Consider the following 24806-nt stretch of genomic DNA (forward strand, 5'->3'; position numbering starts at 1 on the left):
CATAGCTTTGACTAGATGGACCTTTGTTGGCAAAGTAATGTCTTTGCTTTCGAATATGCTCTCTAGGTTGCTCATAGCTTTTCTTCCAAGGAGAAAGCATCTTTTAATTTTATGGCTGCAGTTACCATCTGCAGTGATTTTGGAGCCCCCCTCAAATAAAGTCTCTCATTGTTTCCATTGTTTCCACATCTATTTGCCATGAAGTGTTCGAACCAGATGCCAAGATCTTCATTTTCTGAATGTTTACCCATCATATTTTCCCTTTCAATGGATACCTTCTTTACCACATCCTCAACTGGGGTCTTGATTAGTCCATAGCATCATCTATTCTGCTTGCAAGGAAAACATTCTAGAGATTCACTGGGAAATGAATCAACCTCGCTATGTATTTTAAGAATTCAACAAAATTTGTAACTCCTGAGCAGTCTTTAGTGATACTACTGATATTTCTACCAGTTCAAACAAATGTGTTGACACCATCAAGGCAGTGAAGGTGTTTTATAGAATGGTGCCTCAAAGCCAGTACTCTGGAATCAGAATTCCCAAGTTCAAATTCTGCCTTTGACACTTACCAGCTTACTTCTCTACAGCTTAGTCTCCTTATCTGTAAAATGACAATAATATTATTATCTATACTTCACAGGGTTCTTCTTAGAATTAAGTGAAATAATCTGTATAAAATTTCTGATCATGGTGTCTGTCACAAATGAATTTTATGCATGATCAATACCACTTCACCAATGTTGGGGACCTCTTTATTTCCTTCAGGTCCAGAAATGATTACTCCATCAGACTTCACTGCAATTGACATGTTAACAACAACAACAGGTTTGGAATGTGAGGTATGACTGCATAATATCTTCAGCTATCTCTCATTTCCTGATTGTGTCTATTAATGTTTCTGTATCACTATCCAAACGCTATTAAAATTCTTTTGGTATGCTCTCAAGTCTTTCTTTGTTAAATTAAGTATGCCTTCAGTTCAGTTCAGTTCAGTCGCTCAGTCATGTTCAACTCTTTGCGACCCCATGAATCACAGCACGCCAGGCCTCCCTGTCCATCACCAACTCCTGGAGTTCACTCAAACTCATGTCCATCGAGTCAGTGATGCCATCCAACCATCTCATCCTCGGCCATCCAGCCATCTCATCCTCTGCCATCCCTTTCTCCTCATGCCCGCAATCCGTCCCAGCATCAGGGTCTTTTCCAATAAGTCAACTCTTCACATGAGGTGGCCAAAGTATTGCAGTTTCAGTTTCAGCTTCAGCATCAGTCCCTCCAATGAACACCCAGGACTGATCTCCTTTAGGATGCCTTCAGTTCAGTTCAGTTGCTCAGTCGTGTCCGACTCTTTGCAACCCCATGAACTGCAGCACGCCAGGCCTCCCTGTCCATCACCAACTCCTGGAGTTCACTCAGACTCACGTCCATCGAGTCAGTGATGCCATCCAGCCATCTCATCCTCTGTCGTCCCCTTCTCCTCTTGCCCACAATCCCTCCCAGCATCAGGGTCTTTTCCAATGAGTCAACTCTTCGCATGAGGTGGCCAAAGTACTGGAGTTTCAGCTTTAGCATCATTCCTTCCAAAGAAATCCCAGGGCTGATCTCCTTCAGAATGGACTGGTTGGATCTCCTTACAGTCCAAAGGACTCTCAAGAGTCTTCTCCAACACCACAGTTCAAAAGCATCAATTCTTCGGTGCTCAGCCTTCTTCACAGTCCAACTCTCACATCCATACATGACCACAGGAAAAACCATAGCCTTGACTAGATGAACCTTTGTTGACAAAGTAATGTCTCTGCTTTTGAATATGCTATCTAGGTTAGTCATAACTTTCCTTCCAAGGAGTAAGCATCTTTTAATTTCATGGCTGCAGTCACCATCTGCAGTGATTTTGGAGCCCAAAAAAATAAAGTCTGACACTGTTTCCTCTGTTTCTCCATCTATTTCCCATGAAGTGATGGGACCAGATGCCATGATCTTCATTTTCTGAATGTTGAGCTTTAAGCCAACTTTTTCACTCTCCTCTTTCACTTTCATCAAGAGGCTTTTTAGTTCCTCTTCACTTTCTGCCATAAGGGTGGTGTCATCTGCATATCTGAGGTTATTGATATTTCTCCCGGAAATCTTGATTCCAGCTTGTGCTTCTTCCAGTCCAGCGTTTCTCATGATGTACTCTGCATATAAGTTAAATAAGCAGGGTGACGATATACAGCCTTGACGTACTCCTTTTCCTATTTGGAACCAGTTGTGGTTCCATGTCCAGTTCTAACTGTTGCTTCCTGACCTGCATGTAGGTTTCTCAAGAGGCAGGTCAGGTGGTCTGGTATTCCCATCTCTTTCAGAATTTTCCAGTTTACTCTGATCCACACAGTCAAAGGCTTTGGCATAGTCAATAAAGCAGAAATAGATGTTTTTCTTTAACTCTCTTGCTTTTTCCATGATCCAGCAGATGTTGGCAATTTGATCTCTGGTTTCTCTGCCTTTTCTAACTGTCAAATATTTCTTAATAATTAGATTCTGGTTACACTAAGAAAAACAAAATGAAATGCAAATGACCTCTTAAAGATGAGTCCTTAATAACAATAATTTTTGTGATAATTAGGTAGAATAATAATTACATGTGTTAATTTAATTAGATAATTTATTAATTTACAATAATAATTAAATGTGATTCTTTAATAATTCTTTAATGATGATAATTCTTTATAATAATAGGGTATATTTTGGGTTTCTCTATAAACTGGGCATTCAAAAATATTTATCAAGCAGGTACTATATACCATCTGTTGATCTGTGCACATGTTCAGTCATGTCCGACTCTGTGCAACCCTTTGAACTGTAGCCCACCAGGCTCCTCTGTCCATGGGATTATCCAGGCAAGAATACTGGAGTGGGTTGCCATTTTCTCCTCCAAGGGATCATCCATCCTGACCCAGAGCTCAAACTCGCATCTCCTGCGTCTCCTGCATTGCAGGCAAATTCTTCACCTGCTGAACCACTGGGGCACTGTGCAAAATGACGAAGATATATGAGTACAAGATAAGGTCACTGAATCCCAGAGCTAGTAATTGTCTTGGCTGAGACTTTAGAAATTATCTCCTTACTCCAAATATGCCACTTGTTCTGATAAACCAGTTATTTATCCAACTAACATTTATTCAGCACTATTGCTGGCTAGGAGCTGTTCAGGTAAATTACTGCTTTTACAGAGTGTACATTGTATTGGATTCTAAAGTAGACAATAAGCAAAATTAATTTGCCAAGTTATATAAAACATTGTAGAGATTGGTGCTCAGGAGAAAAATAAAACTATTTTTGATGAAATGATTTTCACTGAGCCTCATTAATAGAGTAACTGTTACTTTAAAGAAAAAATCTGAAAAAGTTGAGAGAGTGAACCATGCAAAGAACCATGCAAAGCAATCCAAGCAGAGGGATCAGCAAGTGCAAAGGCCCTGAGCTGAGAATGTACCTAACAACCTAAAAAAATGAAAGAATAGCAAGGAGGTCATGCAGTGAGTCCAGAGTGAAATAATAGGAAATAGATTATGTAAGGCCTTGTGGGTGATTGTAAAGACTGTGGCTTTCATTCTAAGTGACTTCGAAAGAGCAAAGGGAGATTTTTGAGCAGATGAATTATATGATCTGCATATGTCATCTGCAGATCTGAGGTTATTGATATTTCTCCTGGAAATCTTGATTCCAGCCTGTGCTTCCTCCAGCCCAGCGTTTCTCATGATGTACTCTGCATATAAGTTAAATAAGCAGGGTGACTATATACAGCCTTGACGTACTCCTTTTCCTATTTGGAACCAGTCTGTGGTTCCATGTCCAGTTCTAACTGTTGCTTCCTGACCTGCATGTAGGTTTCTCAAGAGGCAGGTCAGGTGGTCTGGTATTCCCATCTCTTGAAGAATTTTCCACAGTTTATTGTGATCCACACAGTCAAAGGCTTTTGCATAGTCAATAAAGCAGAAGTAGATGTTTTTTCTGTATGTCTTCTTTGGAGAAATGTCTATTTAGTTCTTTGGCCCATTTTTTGATTGGGTCGTTTATTTTTCTGGAGTTGAGCTGTAGGAGTTGCTTGTATATTTTTGAGATTAGTTGTTTGTCAGTTGCTTCATTTGCTATTATTTTCTCCCATTCTGAAGGCTGTCTTTTCACCTTGCTAATAGTTTCCTTTGATGTGCAGAAGCTTTTAAGGTTAATTAGGTCCCATTTGTTTATTTTTGCTTTTATTTCCAATATTCTGGGAGGTGGGTCATAGAGGATCCTGCTGTGATGTATGTCAGAGAGTGTTTTGTCTATGTTCTCCTCTAGGAGTTTTATAGTTTCTGGTCTTACGTTTAGATCTTTAATCCATTTTGAGTTTATTTTTGTGTATGGTGTTAGAAAGTGGTCCAGTTTCATTCTTTTACAAGTGGTTGACCAGATTTCCCAGCACCACTTGTTAAAGAGATTGTCTTTAATCCATTGTATATTCTTGCCTCGGAACTCTCTTGCTTTTTCCATGATCCAGCGGATGTTGGCAATTTGATCTCTGGTTCCTCTGCCTTTTCTAAAACCAGCTTGAGCATCTGGAAGTTCATGGTTCATGTATTGCTGAAGCCCGGCTTGGAGAATTTTGAGCATTACTTTACTAGCGTGTGAGATGAGTGCAATTGTGCGGTGGTTTGAGCATTCTTTGGCACTGCCTTTCTTCGGGATTTAGTTTGACTTTAAACCTGATTTTCTGTCTACGAAATAGGGAAAAATTTTAATACCTACCTCACAGGGTGTTTTTGTGGAAATAAAATGGACTAATTAGAACGATGTCTGGAGCATAGTAAGTAGATGATATTTATCATTGCTACAGTTATTAGTATAATTTATATAGAATATAATTTATAAGCTTTGAAAAATCTGCAACTTTATCTAGAAGTCTGTAAGCTATATGTAAAAAAATAAATTTTAATGATTCTATCCAGATACTGCCCAACTGATATTACATTTGATTTTTAATGAAATATTTGGATAATATTAAGTTGTTATTTTTAAACTGACATTAACAGAAGTCTTAATCATACTAACTTTATACAACATAATATGAAAGGTCAACTGCCACTGTTTTAAGTCTGCTTGCAGAACACTGATCTAGACAATTTAGGACAAGACTGCAGTTTTCTCAGAAGTTGAGTATGTGGGCAGTTCTGATATCAAATCAATATTAAGGTAAAATTAAATGAATCATACTGCTGAGTATTTTAGAGAAGATACCTCAACAAAAGCCACTGTGAAATTTTCATTGTTCATCTTTCAAAAGATTCTGTATTTAGTAAGTGTATACTATAGGCAATGTGAATGGGAAATTTAAAACGTTAGTTGAAAATGGAAAAAAATGCATTAATTTTCTTTTTTATTAACAGCCTCAACAATTTGATCCTGTTTATAATTGTAGCCAATATATATGTCTTAACATGGAATGGAAGTTGTACAACTGGTCTCTTAATTGCCCAAAGGACTTGGAAATGTCTGACTGTGGTTTCCGGGGAAGACCTGTTCAAGTGAATAGTGATATCTGCTGCCCTGAGTGGGAATGTCCATGTGAGTTTTATCAGTTTTAAATCAGGGGGAGATGGTTATTTTTTTGAAGCTATCACTTCATCAAGTCAAAGTTCATTTGACTTATGATTTTGGCTTCCAATAGCTTTTAAAGTTGCTTTTTGTCCAACATAATAAAACCAATTTGAAAGATGTTTTTAAAGGAGAAGTTGTTACTGTAATACAAATAATTAGTTAATAGACTAAATCTACTCTCTATCACTTTTTAGGTCGGTGTTCCATGTTGTCAGAACTCAGCATTATTACTTTTGATGGAAATAATGCAGCATTATATAGTATGGCTTCTTATATCTTAGTAAGAATTCCTGGGGAAGTTATAGTTGCTCATATTGAAAAATGTTCCATGAATCAGGTAAGTCATAATTTATTTTTGTGTCATTTATTCATAAATCTAGCAGCTGAAGTATGTTGCAACATTAGGTATTCCCACAATAAAAAGGGACTCAAGAATTCACTGAGATTTATCTTCTGGTACTTAAAACATGAATATATTTCAAGTGAATATATTTAGAAGCATATAATATTAATCCAAATAATGTTTTTAAAAGTCAAATAGTGTATTTTTTTTTAAGTGTTTTATCTTTATACCTTTTTTTTTTTTTTTCCCAGAATGGAAACTCATTTAAAAAGCTAGTGAGTATTTGGAAAATGTTTAGTAAATTACTTCTATTTATTGCTAAAATTATGTTTAACTCCATAAAGTTTCAATTTTTTTTCAATGAAGGCTTCCTCTGGAAGAGTCTCTGGACTTTGTTTTAAGAAGTTAAATTTGACCACATCTCTACATAAAGTACTTGTCAATCGGGTAGCAAGAAAGGTAGGAACACAAAGTTAAAACATGTCTTCACCTTAGATGAAACTGAGAAATTATGTAAGTACAGTTATTTCCCAAAAGAGGGGAATTAAGCATATCAGTGGATTTCCATTGCTACGATGTCTAATCATTCTTTTTACGGACAGTATAAAAATGTGTTTCATAATCTTATATGTCTCCTACCATAACCTCCCAACTGTTGCAAATGTTTCTCCTTTTGTGAGGTTAACTGAAACTGCCATGTTAAACATTCTAAAGCTCTCTCGAGAATGTGAGTTGCTGAGCTTCCTAGTGTTAGAGTTAATGTTAGTGTTTCAAATTAGACAAAGTGGAAATGAGGTGAAAGAGGGGATCATAAGGTTGCAAAGAGTAGCAGGCAGCCAAGAATACCAGAATGAAGACCATGGAGAGAACAAATGGAAAGAGTAGGTTTGAAATATTGATACTGTTGACTGATAGCTAAAATAAGAAAAAAAAAATGAAAGAATATTTAAATTTATTGAAATAAATGGGAGAAGAGCAATGCATCATTAAAAAGCTGGAAAGGAGCCTTTTGATTTTACAGGGAAAACCTTTATCCCAAGGAATTATGCTTCCCCAGTAGGAGTGTTGAGAGCTGGATGACTCACTCAGACATATAGTGCAGTGTGTGCTCAGTCGTGTCTGTTTGCAACCCCGTGGTCTGTAGCCCACCAGGCTACTCTGCCCATGGGGTTCTCCAGGCAAGAATATTGGAATACGGTACCATTTCCTCCTCCAGGGGTCTTCCCAACCCACAGATCAAACCCAATCTCCTGCATTGGCAGGCAGATTCTTTACCACTAGCGCCACCTGGGAAGCCCTCAGATAACACATGGTGCTCTCAAAAATAGAAGAAAGCAATATGTAAAGATTTAGCTCAAAATGGCTGAGATATTATGTGTTTTTCAGAAATAATTCTGTTAGCACAGGCCATAGATTCTGAACTTGAAACAGTGTTAAAGCAAGTCTATATTCAGTAAAATGTCAGAAAGTTTAGGAGCAGTGACCCCATAGGAGACTGACCCAGCCTTGCCTATGAGTGTCCAGGAGTCTACGGCAGAGGCATGGGTTGGTGGTGGCCTGCTGCAGGGTGAGGGGCACTGAGGTCGGCAGTGTGTGCATTGGGATCTTCTGAAGGAGGTTGCCATTATCTTCATTACCTCCACCATAGTTTGGTCTCAGGTCAAACAACAGGGAGGGAACACAGCCCTCCCTGCCCATCAACAGAAAATTGGATTAAAGATTTACTGAGCATGGCCCCGCCCATCAGAACAAGACCCAATTTTCAGTCAGTCTCTCCCATCAGGAAGCTTCCATAAGCCTCTTATCCTTCTCCATCAGAGGGCAGACAGAATGAAAACCACAATCACAGAAAACTAATCAATCTGATCACATGCACCACAGCCTTGTCTAACTCAATGAAACTACGAGCCATGCCATGTAGGGCCACCCAAGACAGATGGGTCATAATGGAGAGTTCTGACAAATCGTGGTCCACTGGAGAAGGGAATGGCAAACCACTTCAGTATTCTTGCCTTGAGAACCCCATGAAAAGGCAAAGATAGGACACTGAAAAATGAACTCCCCAGGTCAGTAGGGGAAGAGTAGAGAATTATGCTACTGGATAAGAGTAGAGAAATACTCCAGAAAGAATGAAGAGATGGAGCCAAAGCAAAAAACAACCCCCAGTTGTGGACATGACTAGTGATGAAAGTAAAGTCTGATGCTGTAAAGAACAATCTTGCGTAGGAACCTGAGATGTTAGGTCCACGAACCAAGGTAAATTGGAAGTGGTCAAACAGGGGATGGCAACAGTGAACATTGACATTTTAGGAATCAGTGAACTAAAATGGACTGGAATGTGCAAATTTAACTCAGATGACCATTATATCTACTACTGTGGGCAAGAATCCCTTAGAAGAAATGGAGTAGCCCTCATAATCAATAAAGAGTCTGAAATGCAGAACATGCGTGCAATCTCAAAAATGACAGAATGATCTTGGTTTGTTTCCAAGGCAAACCATTCAATATCATAGTAATCCAAGTCTGTGCCCCAACCAGTAATGCTAAAAAAGCTGAAGTTGAAAAGTTCTATGAAGACTTACAAGATCTTCTAGATCTAATACCCCAAAAAAGATGTCCTTTTCATTATAGAGGACTGGAATGCAAAAATAGGAAGTCAAGAGGTATCTGGAGTAACAAGCAAGTTTGGTCTTGGAGTACAAAATGAAGCAGGGCAAAGGCCAACAGAGTTTTGTCAAACAAAGCACTGGACATAGCAAAAACCTTCTTGCAACAACACAAGAGACATGTGTTAGACATCCCATGGACATCACCAGATGGTCAATACTGAAATCAGATTGACTTTGTTCTTTGTAGCCAAAGATGGAGAAACTGTATACAGTCAGCAAAAACAAGATGGGGAGCTGACTGTGGCTCAGATCATGAACTCCTTATTGTAAAATTCAGACGAAAATTGAAGAAAGTAGGGAAAACAATGACACCATTCAGGTATGACCTAAATCAAATCCCTTACGGTTATACAGTGCAAGTGACAAATAGATTCAAGGGATTAGGCCTGACAGAGTGCCTGAAGAACTGTGGATGGAGGTTCCTGACATTGTACAGCGGGCAGTGATAAGATCATCCCCAAGAAAAAGAAATGCAAAAAGGCAAAATGGTTGTCTGAGGGGGCCTTAAAAAGAGCTGAGAAAAGAAAAGAAGCAAAAGGCAAAGGAGAAAATGAAAGATATACATATTTGAATGCAGAGTTCCAAAGAATAGCAAGGAGAGATAAGAAAACCTTCCTCAGTGACCAAAGCAAAAAAATAGAGGAAAACAAGAATGGGAAAGACTAGAGATCTCGTCAAGAAAATTAGAGATACCAAGGGGACATTTCATGCAAAGATGGGCACAATAAAGGAAGGAAACAATATGGACCTAACAGAAGCAGGAGATATTAAGAAGAGGTGGCAAGAATACACAGAACCATGCAAAAAATTTTCATGACCCATATAACCGTGATGGTGTGATCACTCACTTAGAGCCAGACATCCTGGAATGTAAAGTCAAGTAGGCCTTAGGAAGCGTCACTATGAAAAAATACTAATGGAGGTGATCAAATTCCAGTTGAGCTATTTCAAATCCTAAAAGATGATGCTGTGAAAGGGCTGCACTCAATATGCCAGCAAATTTGTAAAACTCAGCCATAGCCACAGGACTGGAAAAAGGCAGTTTTAATTCCAATCCCAAAGAAAGGCAATGCCAAAGAATGCTCAAACTACCACACAATTGCACTCATCTCACACACTAGCAAAGTAATGCTCAAAATTCTCCAAACCAGGCTTCAACAGTATGTGAACCATGAACTTCGAGATGTTCAAGCTGGATTTAGAAAAGGCAGAGGAACTAGAGATCAAATTGCCAACATCTGTTGGATCATTGAAAAAGTAAGAGAATTCCAGAAAAGCATCAACTTCTGCTTTATTGACTATGCCAAAGCCTTCAACTGTGTGGATCACTACAAATTGTGGAAAATTCTTAGAGATGGTAATACCAGACCACCTTACCTGCCTCCTGAGAAATCTTTGTGCAGGTCAAGAAGCAATAGTTAGAACTGGACATGGAAAACAGACTTGTTCCAAATTGGGAAGGGAGTACGTCAAAGCTGTATATTGTCACCCTGCTTATTTAACTTACATGCAGAGTACATCATGAGCAACGCTGGGCTGCAAGAAGCACAAGCTGCAATCAAGATTGCTGGGAGAAATATCAGTAACCTCAGATATGCAGATGACACCACCCTTATGGCAGAAAGTGAAGAAGAACTAAAGAGCCTCTTGATAAAAGTGAAAGAGGAAAGTGAAAAAGTTGGCTTAAAACTCAACATTCAGAAAACTAAGATCATGGCATCTGGTCCCATCACTTTATGGAAAATAGACGGGGAGATAATGGAAACAATGAGAGACTTTATTTTTGGGGGCTCCAAAATCACTGCAGATGGTGACTGCACCCATGAAATTAAAAGATGCTTGCTCCTTGGAAGAAAAGCTATGACCAACCTAGATGGCGTTTTAAAAAACAGAGACGTTACTTTGCCAACAAAAGTCCATCTAGTCAAAGCTGTGGTTTTTCCAATAGTCCTGTATGGGTGTGAGAGTTGGACTCTAAAGGAAGCTGAACGTCAAAGAATTGATGCTTTTCAACAGTAGTGTTGGAGAACTCTTGAGAGTCCCTTGGACTGCAAGGAGATCCAACCAGTCAATCCTAAAGGAAATCAGTCCTGAAATTTCATTGGAAGGACTGACGCTGAAGCTGAAAATCCAATACTTTGGCCGTATGATGTGAAGAACTAACTCAATGGAAAAGACGCTGATGCTTGGAAAGATTTAAAGCAGGAGGAGAAGGGGACGAGAGAGGATGAGATGCTTGGATGGCATCACTCACTCAATGGCCATGAGTTTGAACAAGCTCTGGGAGTTGGTGATGGACAGGGAAGCCTGCTGTGCTGCAGTCCAGGGGGTCACAAAGAGTCAGACATGATTGAGCTACTGAACTGAACTGAAACTTACAGTTGAATGCATGGCTTTTTTGGATGGTAGAATATCTATATATATCTTCGACTTTCATAAGGTTGGTATATAATACTGGGTAGGAAATAAGTTTGAACCTGGTCAGCACTATGGTTTTGAGCATTTGGGTGGAAGGGCTTATTTTCAGCTTCAGCTGAACTGCTGATTGGTCATGTATTCAGTTGAAAACTTACTAACTTAAAAAATCATTTAGTGAGTTTATGTGATAAAATGAAACAGTTCCTGATCTCAAGTAACTTGCAGTTGTGTGTGGGGTGCGTACATGTAATTTTTTTGCCAACTAAAGGCAGCAGTAGCCAAAGTGATAAGAGTCATGACCAAGATATCATGGAAACAGAGATAAGGCTCATTTAAATGCTGTGTATAGGAGGGTCAAATAAATATTTTTGGAGAAGTGACACCTGAGATAAATCTTAAAGAATGAGTAGAAATTCAGCGGGCAAAGGATGTTTCAGCTTGAGGGTAGCAGTATGAGGAAGATTTAAAGATTAGAAATTGGATGGTTAGTTAGGTATAAATTTGAGAATTTTACTGATAGTTATATAGCTCGTGGTTCATTGTCATCACTGTTATTTAAAGCACTGTTTTCAAAGTAAAATCCTTAGATTGCTTATAGTAATATTACAAAGAAAGCGTGTTAAAAATATAAAATCTAGAATCCAGCTGAAACTTGAAAAGTAGAATTTCTGAAAATCCTAATCTTTACCAAGCCTCACAGGTGGTTGTTATGAGCATTATAAGTAAAGAAACACTTATTTAGATCAAAGAGAGAACCCAGATTAAAGACCTCAGACAGACGCTCTACCGTCTGAGCCACCAGGGAAGTCCGATAAAAAGCTTTATCTTAAATTTATATTAGGAAGTAATAGTGTAATCAACATATATTGAGGGAAGCAAATTAAAATAGTATAGAACTTAGAGGAAGGCTTGGTTTTGTAGAAAGCAAAGGGCACTGTTGCCGTTTACTCGCTGAGTAGTGTCTGGCTCTTCTGTGGCACCATGGACTGTAGCCCACTGAGATCCTCTGTTCATGGGGTTTTCCAGGCAGGAATACTGGAGTGGGTTACCATTTCCTTCTCCAGGGCATCTTCTCGACCCAGGGATTGAACCCGAGGCTCCCGCCACATCCCCTGCATTGGCAGGCGGATTCTTTACCACTGAGCCACCTGGGACGCCCCCAGATATTGAATATAACAAGACACGAAAGAACAATACAAGAATTTAGGAGTTCTGAGAAACTGACACCACAGGGTGTATATTAAAACGTAAACATCGCTCTAACAGGTGTACATGCATTATGTCATTTTAGGTAGAGGTGGATTCTGCTGTTGTGCCTTTGCCCTTTTCAAATCAAGATCTGTCCATAGAGGATTCTGGTTCAATGTATGTGATTACTACTCCAGCTGGACTAATCATAAAGTGGACTCATCTTACGGGGATCGTAGACATTCATTTTGGCTCTCAATTTAATTTGTCATCCTATACAGAAGGACTTTGTGGTGAGCACTGCTTTTCAAATATCTGTTTCTTTTTTTTGTTGTTTTCTTTCTGTTCACATTACACAGCTTTGGCCCCTCATTCCCTGCTTGTTTGGACTGAAGAGATGTTACTAACCTTCAGTACCTCATGTGAATACTGAAGGAAACAATGTCTTTCTATAAATGGAAAGGAAGAAGCAAGATAATACAGTTCAACTTGGGTGTTTTTTAGAGATACATTCTTACCACTGTTGCTACAATACTGTTTGCATTCCTACTATCTCATCTTTATTAAGCATTAATGAAATCTCAGGCATTATTTTACAAACTTTATCTCATTCGATTCTAGCAGTAACCCTAATAAGTAGGCACCAGTGTTAATTTATAAGTGATAAAAATGAGGCATAGAATGATGAAAAACTTTGTTTCTTACTTACTTTTTAAAGTTTGACATCAAAGAAAGCTTAGTTAAGTCATCTTGAAAGGTATATTCAGGGAGCACAATGTTCTGAATATTAGTCCCAGTTTTGTTATGAAGTGTAAAGCCTAGATGTGCCTTTATGCTTAGGTTTCATATCACAATATGTTATATAGATACATAGTTACAAGCCAAAGGAAACAAATTAGAAATATCTCTAGGTACATAAAAAAAAAAATTCTGACTGGTGTCTGCTAGGCGATATCCCCTTTACAGATGTTTAAGTGAACATCAGTTTCCTTATCTTTCAGATGGGAATAATAAAATCCACCTTCAAGATTGTTGTTAGAATTGAATGTGAAAGTTAATGTAACACTCTGAAAACATTGTTTAATGCAGTCAATAAATATTAGCTTAGCACAAATATACCTATTTTAAGCTCACTAAATATTAATTGAGTAAAAGTTTATGGATGAGTTTCTGAGCATCTGACCTTATGCTTCATACCAACGACTCAAAAGAAATAGACCAGGTCCTCACTCTCAACAAACTGCCTGAAATACCCAAATTTCTTCTTAAAAAATGTAAAGCCTTTAGTGGAAAATTTGGCTAAAGTGGTTGATAATTTTCTTGCCTGCTTAGAGCATGCTAAACATAGCACAACCTTCTCTGGTGACTTAAGTCATCGTTGCGGAAATAGTTATTGAGTATGCACTGAATTGTGTGTGCATAAAAATTGAATAGGTATCACTGAATAATAACTCAGAGACATTGGGGATGCATATGTTTTCTGGTTTATCACTTCTGTGTGCTATGACTTCTGTTTGCTTTTCATGCTTGTTTTCTTCTTTTACTGTCACCTTGTCTTTTATGGAGACAGCGTGCTAACTGGATTCTTAGCTAATCATTACAGAGAAGGGGCTAGGGTCACCTTTTTGCTAACAAAGATCACCCTCTAAACTTCTACAGTGGGAGAGAGGTGGTTTCTTTAAAGAAAAGCAGGGTGCTGGCTGATAGAGTTGTCGTGACCCAAATTGAGCCTGGACACCAGAATGGGAGGTCTATATTGACAACTTGTTCTACAAAGAACTGTGAAGTCTGCAGGAGTGGTGGCTGGAGGTGCAATGAATACATTTTTTTTTACTAGCAATTACCTTTCCCCAGGAGAGTTTAGACTTTTAAAATAGCTATTTTACAGTATAGTTGGCTTAACTTGAGGTATTTTTATTTTTGTTTGTTTGCTTTGGTTATTTATTTTTTTTTCACCGTATTCAGTCTCCTGTATATTTACAGGTATGGCACAACTATGGCAGCTGAAACCCTTATTGATCTTTATATAACTGCTTGAGGATTAAGATTTGATACTTGAAAAAAATGTTTAACTCATATTTTTTATAGCTAGGAGTCTTAGGAATTAAGAAAAAATTATATCTTAGAGTAGAGTGGAATTCAGGTAAGGTATGATCAGGATCTAGGTTCATTTCTTTCTACTTCCCTTGGCTTTGCACTTGACTAGATAAAAAGTAAATTATGCCCACTAGGCTGGGGAATACCTTGTCAGATTTAAGAACTACTTCTTAAATTAGGAGATGGTGGTAATAGCGAAAGAGCACTAAGACAGAATCAATCTTCTCTTTCTTCTCCTATGATCTTTTCACAAATCTTGACTTCTAGGATCATGGTTTCTTTCTTACCTGGTTAAGAAAGGTCTACACAATTTAATCCATGTGTAATTTTTTAAAAAAATCCATCAACATTAGAGTCAAAGGACATAAATTCGGTACTTGATTCAGTAAATTATTTATTAATTTTAAAGCAGTTATTGAGTTGATTTATTTCTGCTGGCTATACTAGGTTAAAGTTAAAAGCATTTTCTTCTAAATGTCACACATCTTTTTAGGAATTTGCAATGAAGATCCAGACGATGATCTAAGGATGCAAAATGGCACAATCATTACAAATATGGAAGACATAGAATTGTTTATTGAGAGCTGGGAAATTGAGAAATCATTTAAAGTAACAACAAGAAGGCCTGCCAGGAATTGTACTGAGCAAGACTGCAGTCACTGCATTGAGTTATTAAATAGAAGAGTTTTCACCCCATGCCATGATGCAGTAAGTTGAAAGCAACCATAAATCAGAACTGTTGTGTCAGATATGTTGAGAGTAAAAGCCAATAAATTCTTGTTCTTGCCATGATGTTCTTCCACTAAGAATAGTTTATCCCCAGGGGAATTCAAAATCATTCACTGTTTATTGACTTACAGAACAGGAAGAATAACTATCTTTTCCCCTATGTATTTTAATGACCTGTGTCTCCAGCTTTCAAGAAAAATGAAACGTTGTCCTATGAATAAATTCCTACAGAGGAAAGAGATGAATGCCACTCGATAACTCAGTATAAAACCCAAGACAGTGGGGCTTTAGTCAGCTCTCAGGTGTAGACTTATAACAGAATCTGCCACATATTCAATTTAATTGTTCTTTGTTAGTCTCTAACTTCCTGACTTTAGGTGACTCAATTCAGTTCAGTTCAGTCGCTCAGTCATGTCTGACTCTTTGTGACCCCATGAATTGCAGCATGCCAGGCCTTCCTGTCCATCACCAACTCCCAGAGTTCACTCAGACTCCCGTCCATTGAGTCAGTGATGCCATCCAGCCATCTCATCCTCTGTTGTCTCTTCTCCTCCTGCCCCCAATCCCTCCCAGCATCAGAGTCTTTTCCAATGAGTCAACTCTTCGCATGAGGTGGCCAAAGTACTGGAGTTTCAGCTTTAGCATCATTCCTTCCAAGAATACCCAGGACTGATCTCCTTTAGAATAGTAGATATTTAAACAACCTGTATTGTTTTAAAAAAAAGGATTCATTGTTAGAAACAAAGGACAAGCAAATACAGCATTTCATGAATCATTAAATGAAAAGTTGGTGAGTATCAAGCACCTACTAGGAACCGTGTTCCTACTATAACTCCTATGATACAAAGATGAGTAAGACCCTCTCCTTGCTCTCAAAAAGTTTAGAAGGAAGGCAAGTCCGTGAACAGATTCATCACAGTATACACTGTGAAGATGAATAGGAGCCCACATTAGAAGACTTCCCAGAGTTTCAGACATTTGAATTATTTGGAAGGATGTTTGCCAGGAGAGAAGAGGGAGGAAGGGAGACCGAGGCAAAGAAAACAGTATGACAGGAGCTGGGTTTCTAGAAATGACTGTGTTAGGAAAACATTGAAATAGCTTAATGCAAGACTACGGGGAGGAGTCTGGGAAGGAGAGCGAGTGAACTGTCAAAGCAGAAGGACTCCACTCTGCAGGATCTTCTGTGTTCCTCTGCTGACTGTGGACGCCATAGATCTCAGCCTGTGCTATGAGTTTCCTGAGGGAAAGTCATGGGATAAAAATGGTGCATCTTTCTGGGGCTTCAGTTTTACTCAGAGATTGGCAGGCAAATACATTTTAAATGTTTATGTTTTAAAGTGCATGTGTATAAAAATGAAAAAAATTGCAAATAATTTTAAACTCATCTCAGTGCCATTGTAATCTATCTTTTTAAAGCATAACAACTTTAAAAAATTGCTTTTTTAACTGGGAACTTATAAGATTGGTTATTAAATCAGGAGACTTTTCAGCTTGGCTATTCAAGGCGTAGTGAAGCAACCCAAGATATTATTTAATCTCTGATAGTCCCAGCTTTCCCTTCAGATCGTCCCAGTGAATTTGACAGCAAAAGAAGGGGTACTGTTTATTTAGTTTTCCTACTTCTAATATTCATCTTCATTTGCAAATGTCCACATAGTAGGCAGATGATCTTTTGAAAATGGAAACACAATTGGATTATTTCTCTACCTAAAATCCTTCGGGGTCTTTCACTTACTCTTAAAATTCATTCTTAACTTCTTATCAGGGCTTATAATTTCCTTTGTGCTTTGGCCTGCCTGCTTTTCCAGCTTCCCCTTGTGCTACACTTTTCTGGTTGTCTAAGGTCCAGGCATTTCAGTCTCCTTTCAACTGTTTCACTATTTCAAGATTTTCCTGTGCATGGGCTTTTATGCCTGCAGTGTCCTAAGCTGGAACACTGCCCGCCTCTGATCTCTTTAAGCATGGTGACACCTCTTGCTTCTATATATAGGCTTTAACTATGAGATCCACCTGCCAGTACAGGAGATGTAAGAGACATGGGTTCAACTGCTGGATCAGGAAGATCCCCTGGAGAAGGGCATGGCAATCCACTCCAGTATCCTTTCCTGGAGAATCCCATGGACAGAGGACCCTGGTGGGCTACAGTCCCTAGGGTCTCAAAGAGTCAGACATGACTGAAGCAACTTAGCATGCACAGATAACATTTATCTTATCTAAACTGTGTGTTTAAACAATTATAAATTCAGAAGTTACATCTAATATTATGCAACTTTAAAGATCTAAGGTCAAAGAGGAACTGTTACAAATATTGACTTGCTACTACCTTTTGATTCTCCAAATAGTTTTAGTCTTGGAGAATCAAAAATCAATCTAGCTTAGGGCCTTCAGTTCAGTTCAGTTCAGTCGCTCAATCATGTCTCAGTCTTTACAACCCCATGGATGGCAGCGCACAAGGCTTTCCTGTCCATCTCCAACTCCCGGAGCCTACTCAAACTCATGTGCATCATGTCGGTGATGCCATGCAACAGTCTCATTCTCTGTTGTCCCCTTCTCCTCCTGCCCTCAATCTTTCCCAGCATCAGGGTCTTTTCCAATGAGTCAGTTCTTCTCATCAGGTGGCCAAAGTATTGGATTTTCAGCTTCAGCATCAGTCCTTCCAATGAATATTCAAGACTGATTTCCTTTAGGATTGACTGGTTGGATCTCCTTGCAGTCCAAAGGACTGTCAAGAGTCTTCTCCAACACCACAGTTCAAAAGCATCAATTCTTCAGAACTCAGCTTTCTTTATAGTCCAATTCTCACATCCATACATGACTACTGGAAAAACCAAGGCTTTGACTAGACGGACCTTTGTTGGTAAAGTACTGTCTCTGCTTTTTAATATACACTCTAGCTTTTTCTTTTTCTTTTCTTTTCTTCCAAGTAACAAGCATCTTTTAATTTCATGGCTGCAATCACCATCTGCAGTGATTTTGGAGCCCCCCAAAATAAAGTCTCTCATTGTTTCCATTGTCCCCCCATCTATTTGCCATGAGATGATGGGACCAGATGCCATGATCTTAGTTTTCTGAATGTTGAATTTTAAGCCAACTTTTTCACTCTCCTCTTTCATTTCATCAAGAGGGTCTTTGGTTCTTCTTCTGCCATAAGTGTGGTGTTATCTGCATATCTGAGGTTATTGATATTTCTCCCAGAAATCTTGATTCCAGCTTGTGCTTTATTCACCTCAGGGTTTCTCATGATGTACTCTGCATATAAGTTAAATAAGCAGGGTGACAATATACAGCCTTGACGTATTCCTTTCCCAATTTGGAACAAGTCTGTTGTTACATGTCCAGATCTAACTGTTGCTTCTTGACCTGCACAAAGATTTCTCAGGAGACAGGTAAGGTGGTCTGGTATTCCATCTCTTTAAGAATTTTCCACAGTTTGTTGTGATCCACACAGCCAAAGGCTTTGGCATAGTCAATAAAGCATAAATAGATGCTTTTCTGGAACTCTCTTGTGTTTTTGATGATCCAACAGATGTTGGCAATGTGATCTCTGGTTCCTCTGCGTTTTCTAAATCTAGCTTGAACATCTTGAAGTTCATGGTTCACGTAACACTGAAGCTTGGGTTGGAGAATTTTGAGCATTACTTTGCTAGAGTGTGAGATGAGTGCAATTGTGTGGTAGTTTGAGCATTCTTTGGCATTGCCTTTCTTTGGGACTGGAATGAAAACTGACCTTTTCCAGTCCTGTGGCCACTGCCAAGTTTTCCAAATTTGTTGGTATGTTGAGTGCAACACTTTCACAGCATCAGCTTTCAGGATTTGAAGTAGCTCAACTGGAATTTCATCACCTCCACTAGCTTTGTTCATAGTGATGCTTTCTAAGGCCCACTTGACTTCACATTCCAGGATGTCTGACTCTAGGTGATTAATCACATCATCATGGGTATCTGGGTCATAAAGATCTTTTTTGTATAGTTCTGTGTGTTTTTGCCACCTCTTCTTAATATCTTCTGCTTCTGTTTGGTCCGTACCATTTCAGTTCTTTACTGAGCCCATCTTTGCATGAAATGTTCCCTTGGTATCTCTAATTTTCTTGAAGAGATCTCTAGTCTTTCCCACTTTATTGTTTTCCTCTATTTCTTTGCATTGATCACTGAGGAAGGTTTTCTTATCTCTCTTTGCTATTCTTTGGAATTCTGCGTTCAAATGGATATATCTTTCCTTTTCTCTTTTGCGTTTAGCTTCTCTTCTTCTGAGCTATTTGTAAAGCCTCCTCAGTATACTATTTTGCTTTTTGCATTTCTTTTTCTTGGGGATGGTCTTGATCACTACCTCATGTACAATGTCATGAACCTCTGTCCATAGTTCTTCAGGCACTCTGTCTATCAGACATAATCCCTTGAATCTATTTGTCACTTCCACTGTATAATCATAAGGGATTTGATTTAGGTCATCAGATACCTAAAATAACATAACTTATCCCAGGGCACAATGTGTCTCTAGGTTTCACCACGAGACTTTTGTGAAAAGATGTGGATCAATTATACCTACTTTTGGAACCATGAATGTGACGCCCTTTCTGCATATGTGGCTGTATGCAACAAGTTTGGCATTTGTATCCCATGGAGAACACCTGATTACTGCTGTAAGTAGTACAACTGCAAACTGTATTTTCCAACAATCCAACATTTCAGTTTTTTTGCATTCACATCTTTCTTTTTATTTTCATCACAAAATAATTGTGTAAGAATAAAATGAATGTAAATGTAAACTATAGTTAGAGGTCATCGCTCCCCCTTAAGCAACTTCTGTTTTTATCCTGGTATAAATTTAAAATAAGGGGGAGGGTCAAGAAGATGGAGTAGCAAGACCCCGAATTCCCCTCCTTCAACAGACGTACCAAAATTACACTTACAGATGAACTATCTATGCAACTGACCAGAACACTAGCCGAAAAGATATTTCACAGATAAAGAGATAAGAAAAGAACAACACCAGAATGGGTGGGAGAGGCAGAGATACAGTATAGTCAGGACCCATACCCCTTGGTCTGTGACCCACAAACAGAAGGTATACACAGTTGTAGACCTCCTTCCTAAGACGTGAGAAGTCTAAGCCCCACTTTGGCCTCCCCAGCCTAGAAGTTCTGCACCAGGAAGAGGGGTCCCCAGAACTTCTGGCTTTGAAAACCAGTAGGGCTTATGCTTGAGAAAGCTGGAGAGCTATAGGAAATAGAGACTCTGCCCTTAAAGCAAATGCAAAAATTGCCTGTGCTCGCAGTCCCAGAGCAGAGGAAGTAGTTTGAAAGGGCCCTGGGGAGGAACGACTTGCTGATGTTGGAGAGCCTCCAGGAAAGGCAGGAGGCACCTAGGACTCCCCTGGGGGTGGAGATGCTGACAGCATCCATTTTGGGAGCTGATTCTGTGATCACACTGGCACTGGCAAAAGACTGTTTTGGAATCCTCCCCTTGTCTGTTAGTTCCAGAAGCTTATCTGCCCTCCAGTGAGCCAGAGCCAGCCTCAAGCCTTTCAGGATCTGCAGACAACCATGCAGAAAGCCTGCCCCAGCCTCCAGTGTCCCCCAGACACTGTGGCATTGCAGCCTCCTGGCCAAGGGCCAGCCTGGCCTACCAGGGCACCCACAGTAGTGGGCGCTGCCACAGCTAAGGCGTGCACATAGGCTGTGTAGGGGGCACTCCTAGAGCTCTAAAGACCAGAGAGAAGTGTGCCCTGATAACAAAAACCAGAAAAAGACACCAAAGAAAAGAAAATTACATCTCAATATCACGATGAACATACATACAAAAGCCCTCAATAAAACAGTAGCAAACTGAACTCAACAAAACGTTAAAAGAATCATGCATTCTGATGAAGGGATTTACCCCTAGGGATGCCAGTGATGGTTCAGTATCTGCAATCAATCATTGTGATAAGCCACATTACCCAACTGAAGAGTAAAAATCATCTCAATAGTTTTTTTTAAAAAAAGCTTTTGACAAAATTCAGCATCCACTGATGATAAAACTCTCTCAACAAGCTGCGTACAGAGGGAACACAGCTCAACAGAATAAAGACCATATTTGACAAAACTACAGCCAGCACCATACTCAACAGTGAAACATTTTCATCTCTTGCCTCCCCAAGTAGAATACATAGAAAAATAATATATTGGAGACTCTAGTTACATGATTCCACTTCGGAAATAAAGCAGCTCCTGGTGTGCTCTCTCCAGTCCTCTCCTCTCCCCACAGCCCCAGGTGTTGTTGTTCAGTTGCTCAGTTGTGCCAGACTCTTTCTGACCCCATGAACTGCAGCATGCCAGGCTTCCCTGTCCATCAGCAACTCCAGGAGCTTGCTCAGACTCATGTCCATCCAGTTGGTGATGCCATCCAACCATCTTGTCCTCTGTCATCCCCTTCTCCTCCTTCCTTCAGTTTTCCCCAGGATCAGGGTATTTTCCCCCAAAGGTAATCACTATTCAAGAGTGGGGTTGCTTGATTCACTGGGAACATATGACATCTTCAATATCACTAGACTGTGAAATTTTTCTCCACTAATATCTTACTGGTTTACACCCCTGCCATCTGCATGTTCATTTTTTTTGTGAGTATGACTTTTTAAGAGCATGTAAAAGCAACACGAATTCTCTGAAACATCGTTTAGAAACTGCTCAGCAACAGTAGATTCTTTTGACAGTGAAGGATTAAGCCTAAATATGCGGCATTTTTCTTTTTTAGGACTTGGTTGAGTTGCATAGTTAAAACATATTTCTGTGCTTATTCTGAGTGGACTGTTGGATCTCCTCCCACTGCACAGAGCCATAACTTCATAATAGTTGACTCTATATTTATGCCAGCCAAACTTGGGCTGCCTGTTGGTAGTATTTATTTGATATAAATCAGATGAACTTTCCCTACTGTAACTTAATACTAGCTGGACACCTGGAAGATGCTCAAAAATACTCATTGATTGTTTCTAATTTATGGATACGTAATACTGAAAAATGGATTTGGAAGAGGCTGAAAGTGTGCAAAAATTTACTTTCAGAGAGAAAACTGACATTTCTTCCTCTTACTAGAATTCAAATAGGTCACTTTTATCATTAGCAAATTCTGTCCTCGGTTATTCTTAGCTCTGACTTGTCCAGAGGGGAAGGAATATCAACCCTGTGTGCGACCTTGTGAAGCAAGAACATGTCTGAACAGATGGTTCTATGGACATTCTTCATGTTTGAATTTAAGAGAAGACTGTGTGTGCAAAAATGGAACCATTCTTCACAGGCCAGATTCAACTCAATGTATTCCAGAGAAAGAATGTGGTAAGCAGAAAAGTAAAAACAACACCTTAGGGACCCCGGAAATAAACAAATAAGACTTTTTTTAAATCTTGGAGAAAAGTGCTGAAAGGATTAATTAAAGTTCGCCCAAGTGTTGGAAAGGAAACAAGTATGTTGTTCGATTGTAATATGATTTCAATCAAAGTTGCCCAAACTGGGGGCTTCAGTGGTAATATGTTTTATTTCTACTTATGCCTATAATAACTGGAAAAGAATATGGCAAATTAAGAATGAAGAGAATAGTATGTGGACTGAATTGAAATTCCAGTTATTTCATGTATTAATGACTCTGCTTTACATGAGCCTGAAGTTGTGCATCTGCAAAATGTGGAAAGTAATAGGACTTATACCACAAGGTTAGTGCGAGGATACACAAAAAAATAGAAAGGATTTTACAACAGTGCCTAGGGAAAAATAAGCGCTCAAGAAGTTTCAGAAAGTGTTAGTATCTGGGAGAAAACAAGTATTTCTGCTTTCATTTTCAACCCATTTTGACACATAGTCCCCATGGTGGTTGTGGATTTGAAAAAGTGCAAAACTGAGGAAATTGCCATACAGCGCTTTTTATCTATCACAGGGGTCTTTGTTGTGGTCAAAAGTAAAGATTATAATTAAAGGGGAAGGCAAGCAGCAGCAAATGCATATATAGTTTCAGAAACAAGTTTGTATTTGCCATTGAGAAAATATTTGTGGAAGAATTTGAGACTACACAGGCATGCTTATATTTGGTTTTAGGGACCTGAGAGATTGGTTTGGTAGTAAATAAAGAAAAGTCCATTGGAAGCTTGGAATATGGTGATCACTTCGTTTATCTTTATTATCCTTAAAGAATTACTAGAGGGCTATATTTGTCATTAAGTAAAATGTTTATAATAAAATGAACAGAGTCATTAAACAATATTTGCTTGACTGCCTACTTTTCACATTTAGATTTTAAAGCTGGAATCTTTTGAATTGTGCTATGACAAACATGTTAATGTGAGGTAGAGACTACCTTGTTTTCTAATACTACTTAGTTTTTATAGTTAATATTTTAAAACTAATTTAAATTTATGTTACTGAGTTTGTTTAAGCTAAATAAATTGTACTAGCGAGACTTGAATACAAAATAATTAGCAGATCATCTTATTTATAGAAGAGGTCATGCAAATTTACAGACAGTTGTAGAAGGGAAAAATATTTTCCATGGACTACAAAAAGTTCATTAAAGAAAAATGTAAGCTAGCAGTTGATGAACAAAAAGAAGAAGCTGCGAAAAGGTAGATAACATGACGGGTTCCCTGTGCCCATGGACCAAATCACAGTCTGAAGTCAAAACATCGCAGCTTGATTTATTTTCGTGCCCAAGTTCTAAGTGATATACCATTGACTGTCTTTTTAAGCATGCACTGATAGTGAAGACCAGCCTCGAAGTGCTGGTGAAGTTTGGAATGGGGGCACTGATGAATGTGCCCTGTACAAATGTTTCTCGAATGGAAGCATCATTCCCATAGAACCTGAGTGCGATGAACAGCCCTCGCCAGTTTGTGAACGAGAAGCTGAAGTCATCCTGGGCTTCGTTGATAGGTGGACCTGCTGTTCAAAGGAAGTTTGCAGTATGTATGCAGGCTGAAGCCTTACAGTCTATTAATGCCACAAAATATGTTGATATTCTTTGAGAAAAAACGGGGCATGTATGATGCTTGGTGTTAAAAAAAAAAATGTACAGGGTTAAAGTAACTATTGCCATAAATGTCACTTACACTTTCTCAAAGCAACTTTTACCTCATTATAGTTTTGTTGATTTTGCAAACAGACATGCAAAACTCTAGCTATTATAAATTAATAACAGTCTGAAAGACATGACAAGATAAAGGATCTGGGAGTCTTTGACTTAGGATAACCAAGAGTCAAAGACAGCAATCAGTAACCTTAAATCTGCTGCCTTTTCACATATGACCATTCTGTGAGCTGAATGGGTTTAATTGCAGTGTAAAAACATGCATATTGAGAATCCTTTTCTTTCTTTAAGTTAGAACCTCAGGATTTTAGTTGTGCACATAATTTTTTTATATTTCTGATTATTTCCAGGATGTGACATGACTTTGTGTGAAACTGCCATTCCAACATGTACAAATAGTCAAAAACTGGTTGTTGGCCATAGCCCCGTTTCTTGCTGTCCACAGTACCAATGTGGTGAGTGATGAACTAGGAAAAGTGAGATGCATTGTTCACTCAGAGTAGTGGATTAGGTTCTCATTTTTGTGTCTACAAAAAAATTTATCAGATTGTAGAACTGTCTTGTAGTTTTCTTTTTAAACCTATGACTTCTTTGTAAATATGTATGTATATGAACTTTAATTATATTTATTATATAGATTATCAGTTCAGTTCAGTTCAGTCGTGTCCGACTCTTTGTCACCCCATGAAT

The 24806-nt window shown here is 38.8% G+C and overlaps 1 protein-coding gene across 1 annotated transcript in view; it reads left to right on the top strand.

Moving 5' to 3' along the window:
• OTOGL (otogelin like) overlaps nucleotides 1-24806 on the top strand; it is a 169022-nt gene that overhangs the window by 118581 nt on the left and 25635 nt on the right. The window contains exons 35-45 of the mRNA XM_086398845.1: nucleotides 769-842; nucleotides 5409-5586; nucleotides 5814-5956; nucleotides 6214-6237; nucleotides 6329-6421; nucleotides 12341-12530; nucleotides 14828-15042; nucleotides 19564-19705; nucleotides 22193-22378; nucleotides 23779-23991; nucleotides 24467-24571. Of these exons, the coding sequence (XP_086254971.1) occupies nucleotides 769-842; nucleotides 5409-5586; nucleotides 5814-5956; nucleotides 6214-6237; nucleotides 6329-6421; nucleotides 12341-12530; nucleotides 14828-15042; nucleotides 19564-19705; nucleotides 22193-22378; nucleotides 23779-23991; nucleotides 24467-24571 (1563 nt within the window). The remainder of the gene's footprint in view (nucleotides 1-768; nucleotides 843-5408; nucleotides 5587-5813; nucleotides 5957-6213; nucleotides 6238-6328; nucleotides 6422-12340; nucleotides 12531-14827; nucleotides 15043-19563; nucleotides 19706-22192; nucleotides 22379-23778; nucleotides 23992-24466; nucleotides 24572-24806) is intronic.

This window comes from Bos grunniens, chromosome 5 (genome assembly GCF_055505025.1).
Source record: "Bos grunniens cultivar Pamir isolate PY7600 chromosome 5, Bosgru_T2T1.0, whole genome shotgun sequence".
Classification (NCBI taxonomy): Eukaryota; Metazoa; Chordata; class Mammalia; order Artiodactyla; family Bovidae; genus Bos; species Bos grunniens.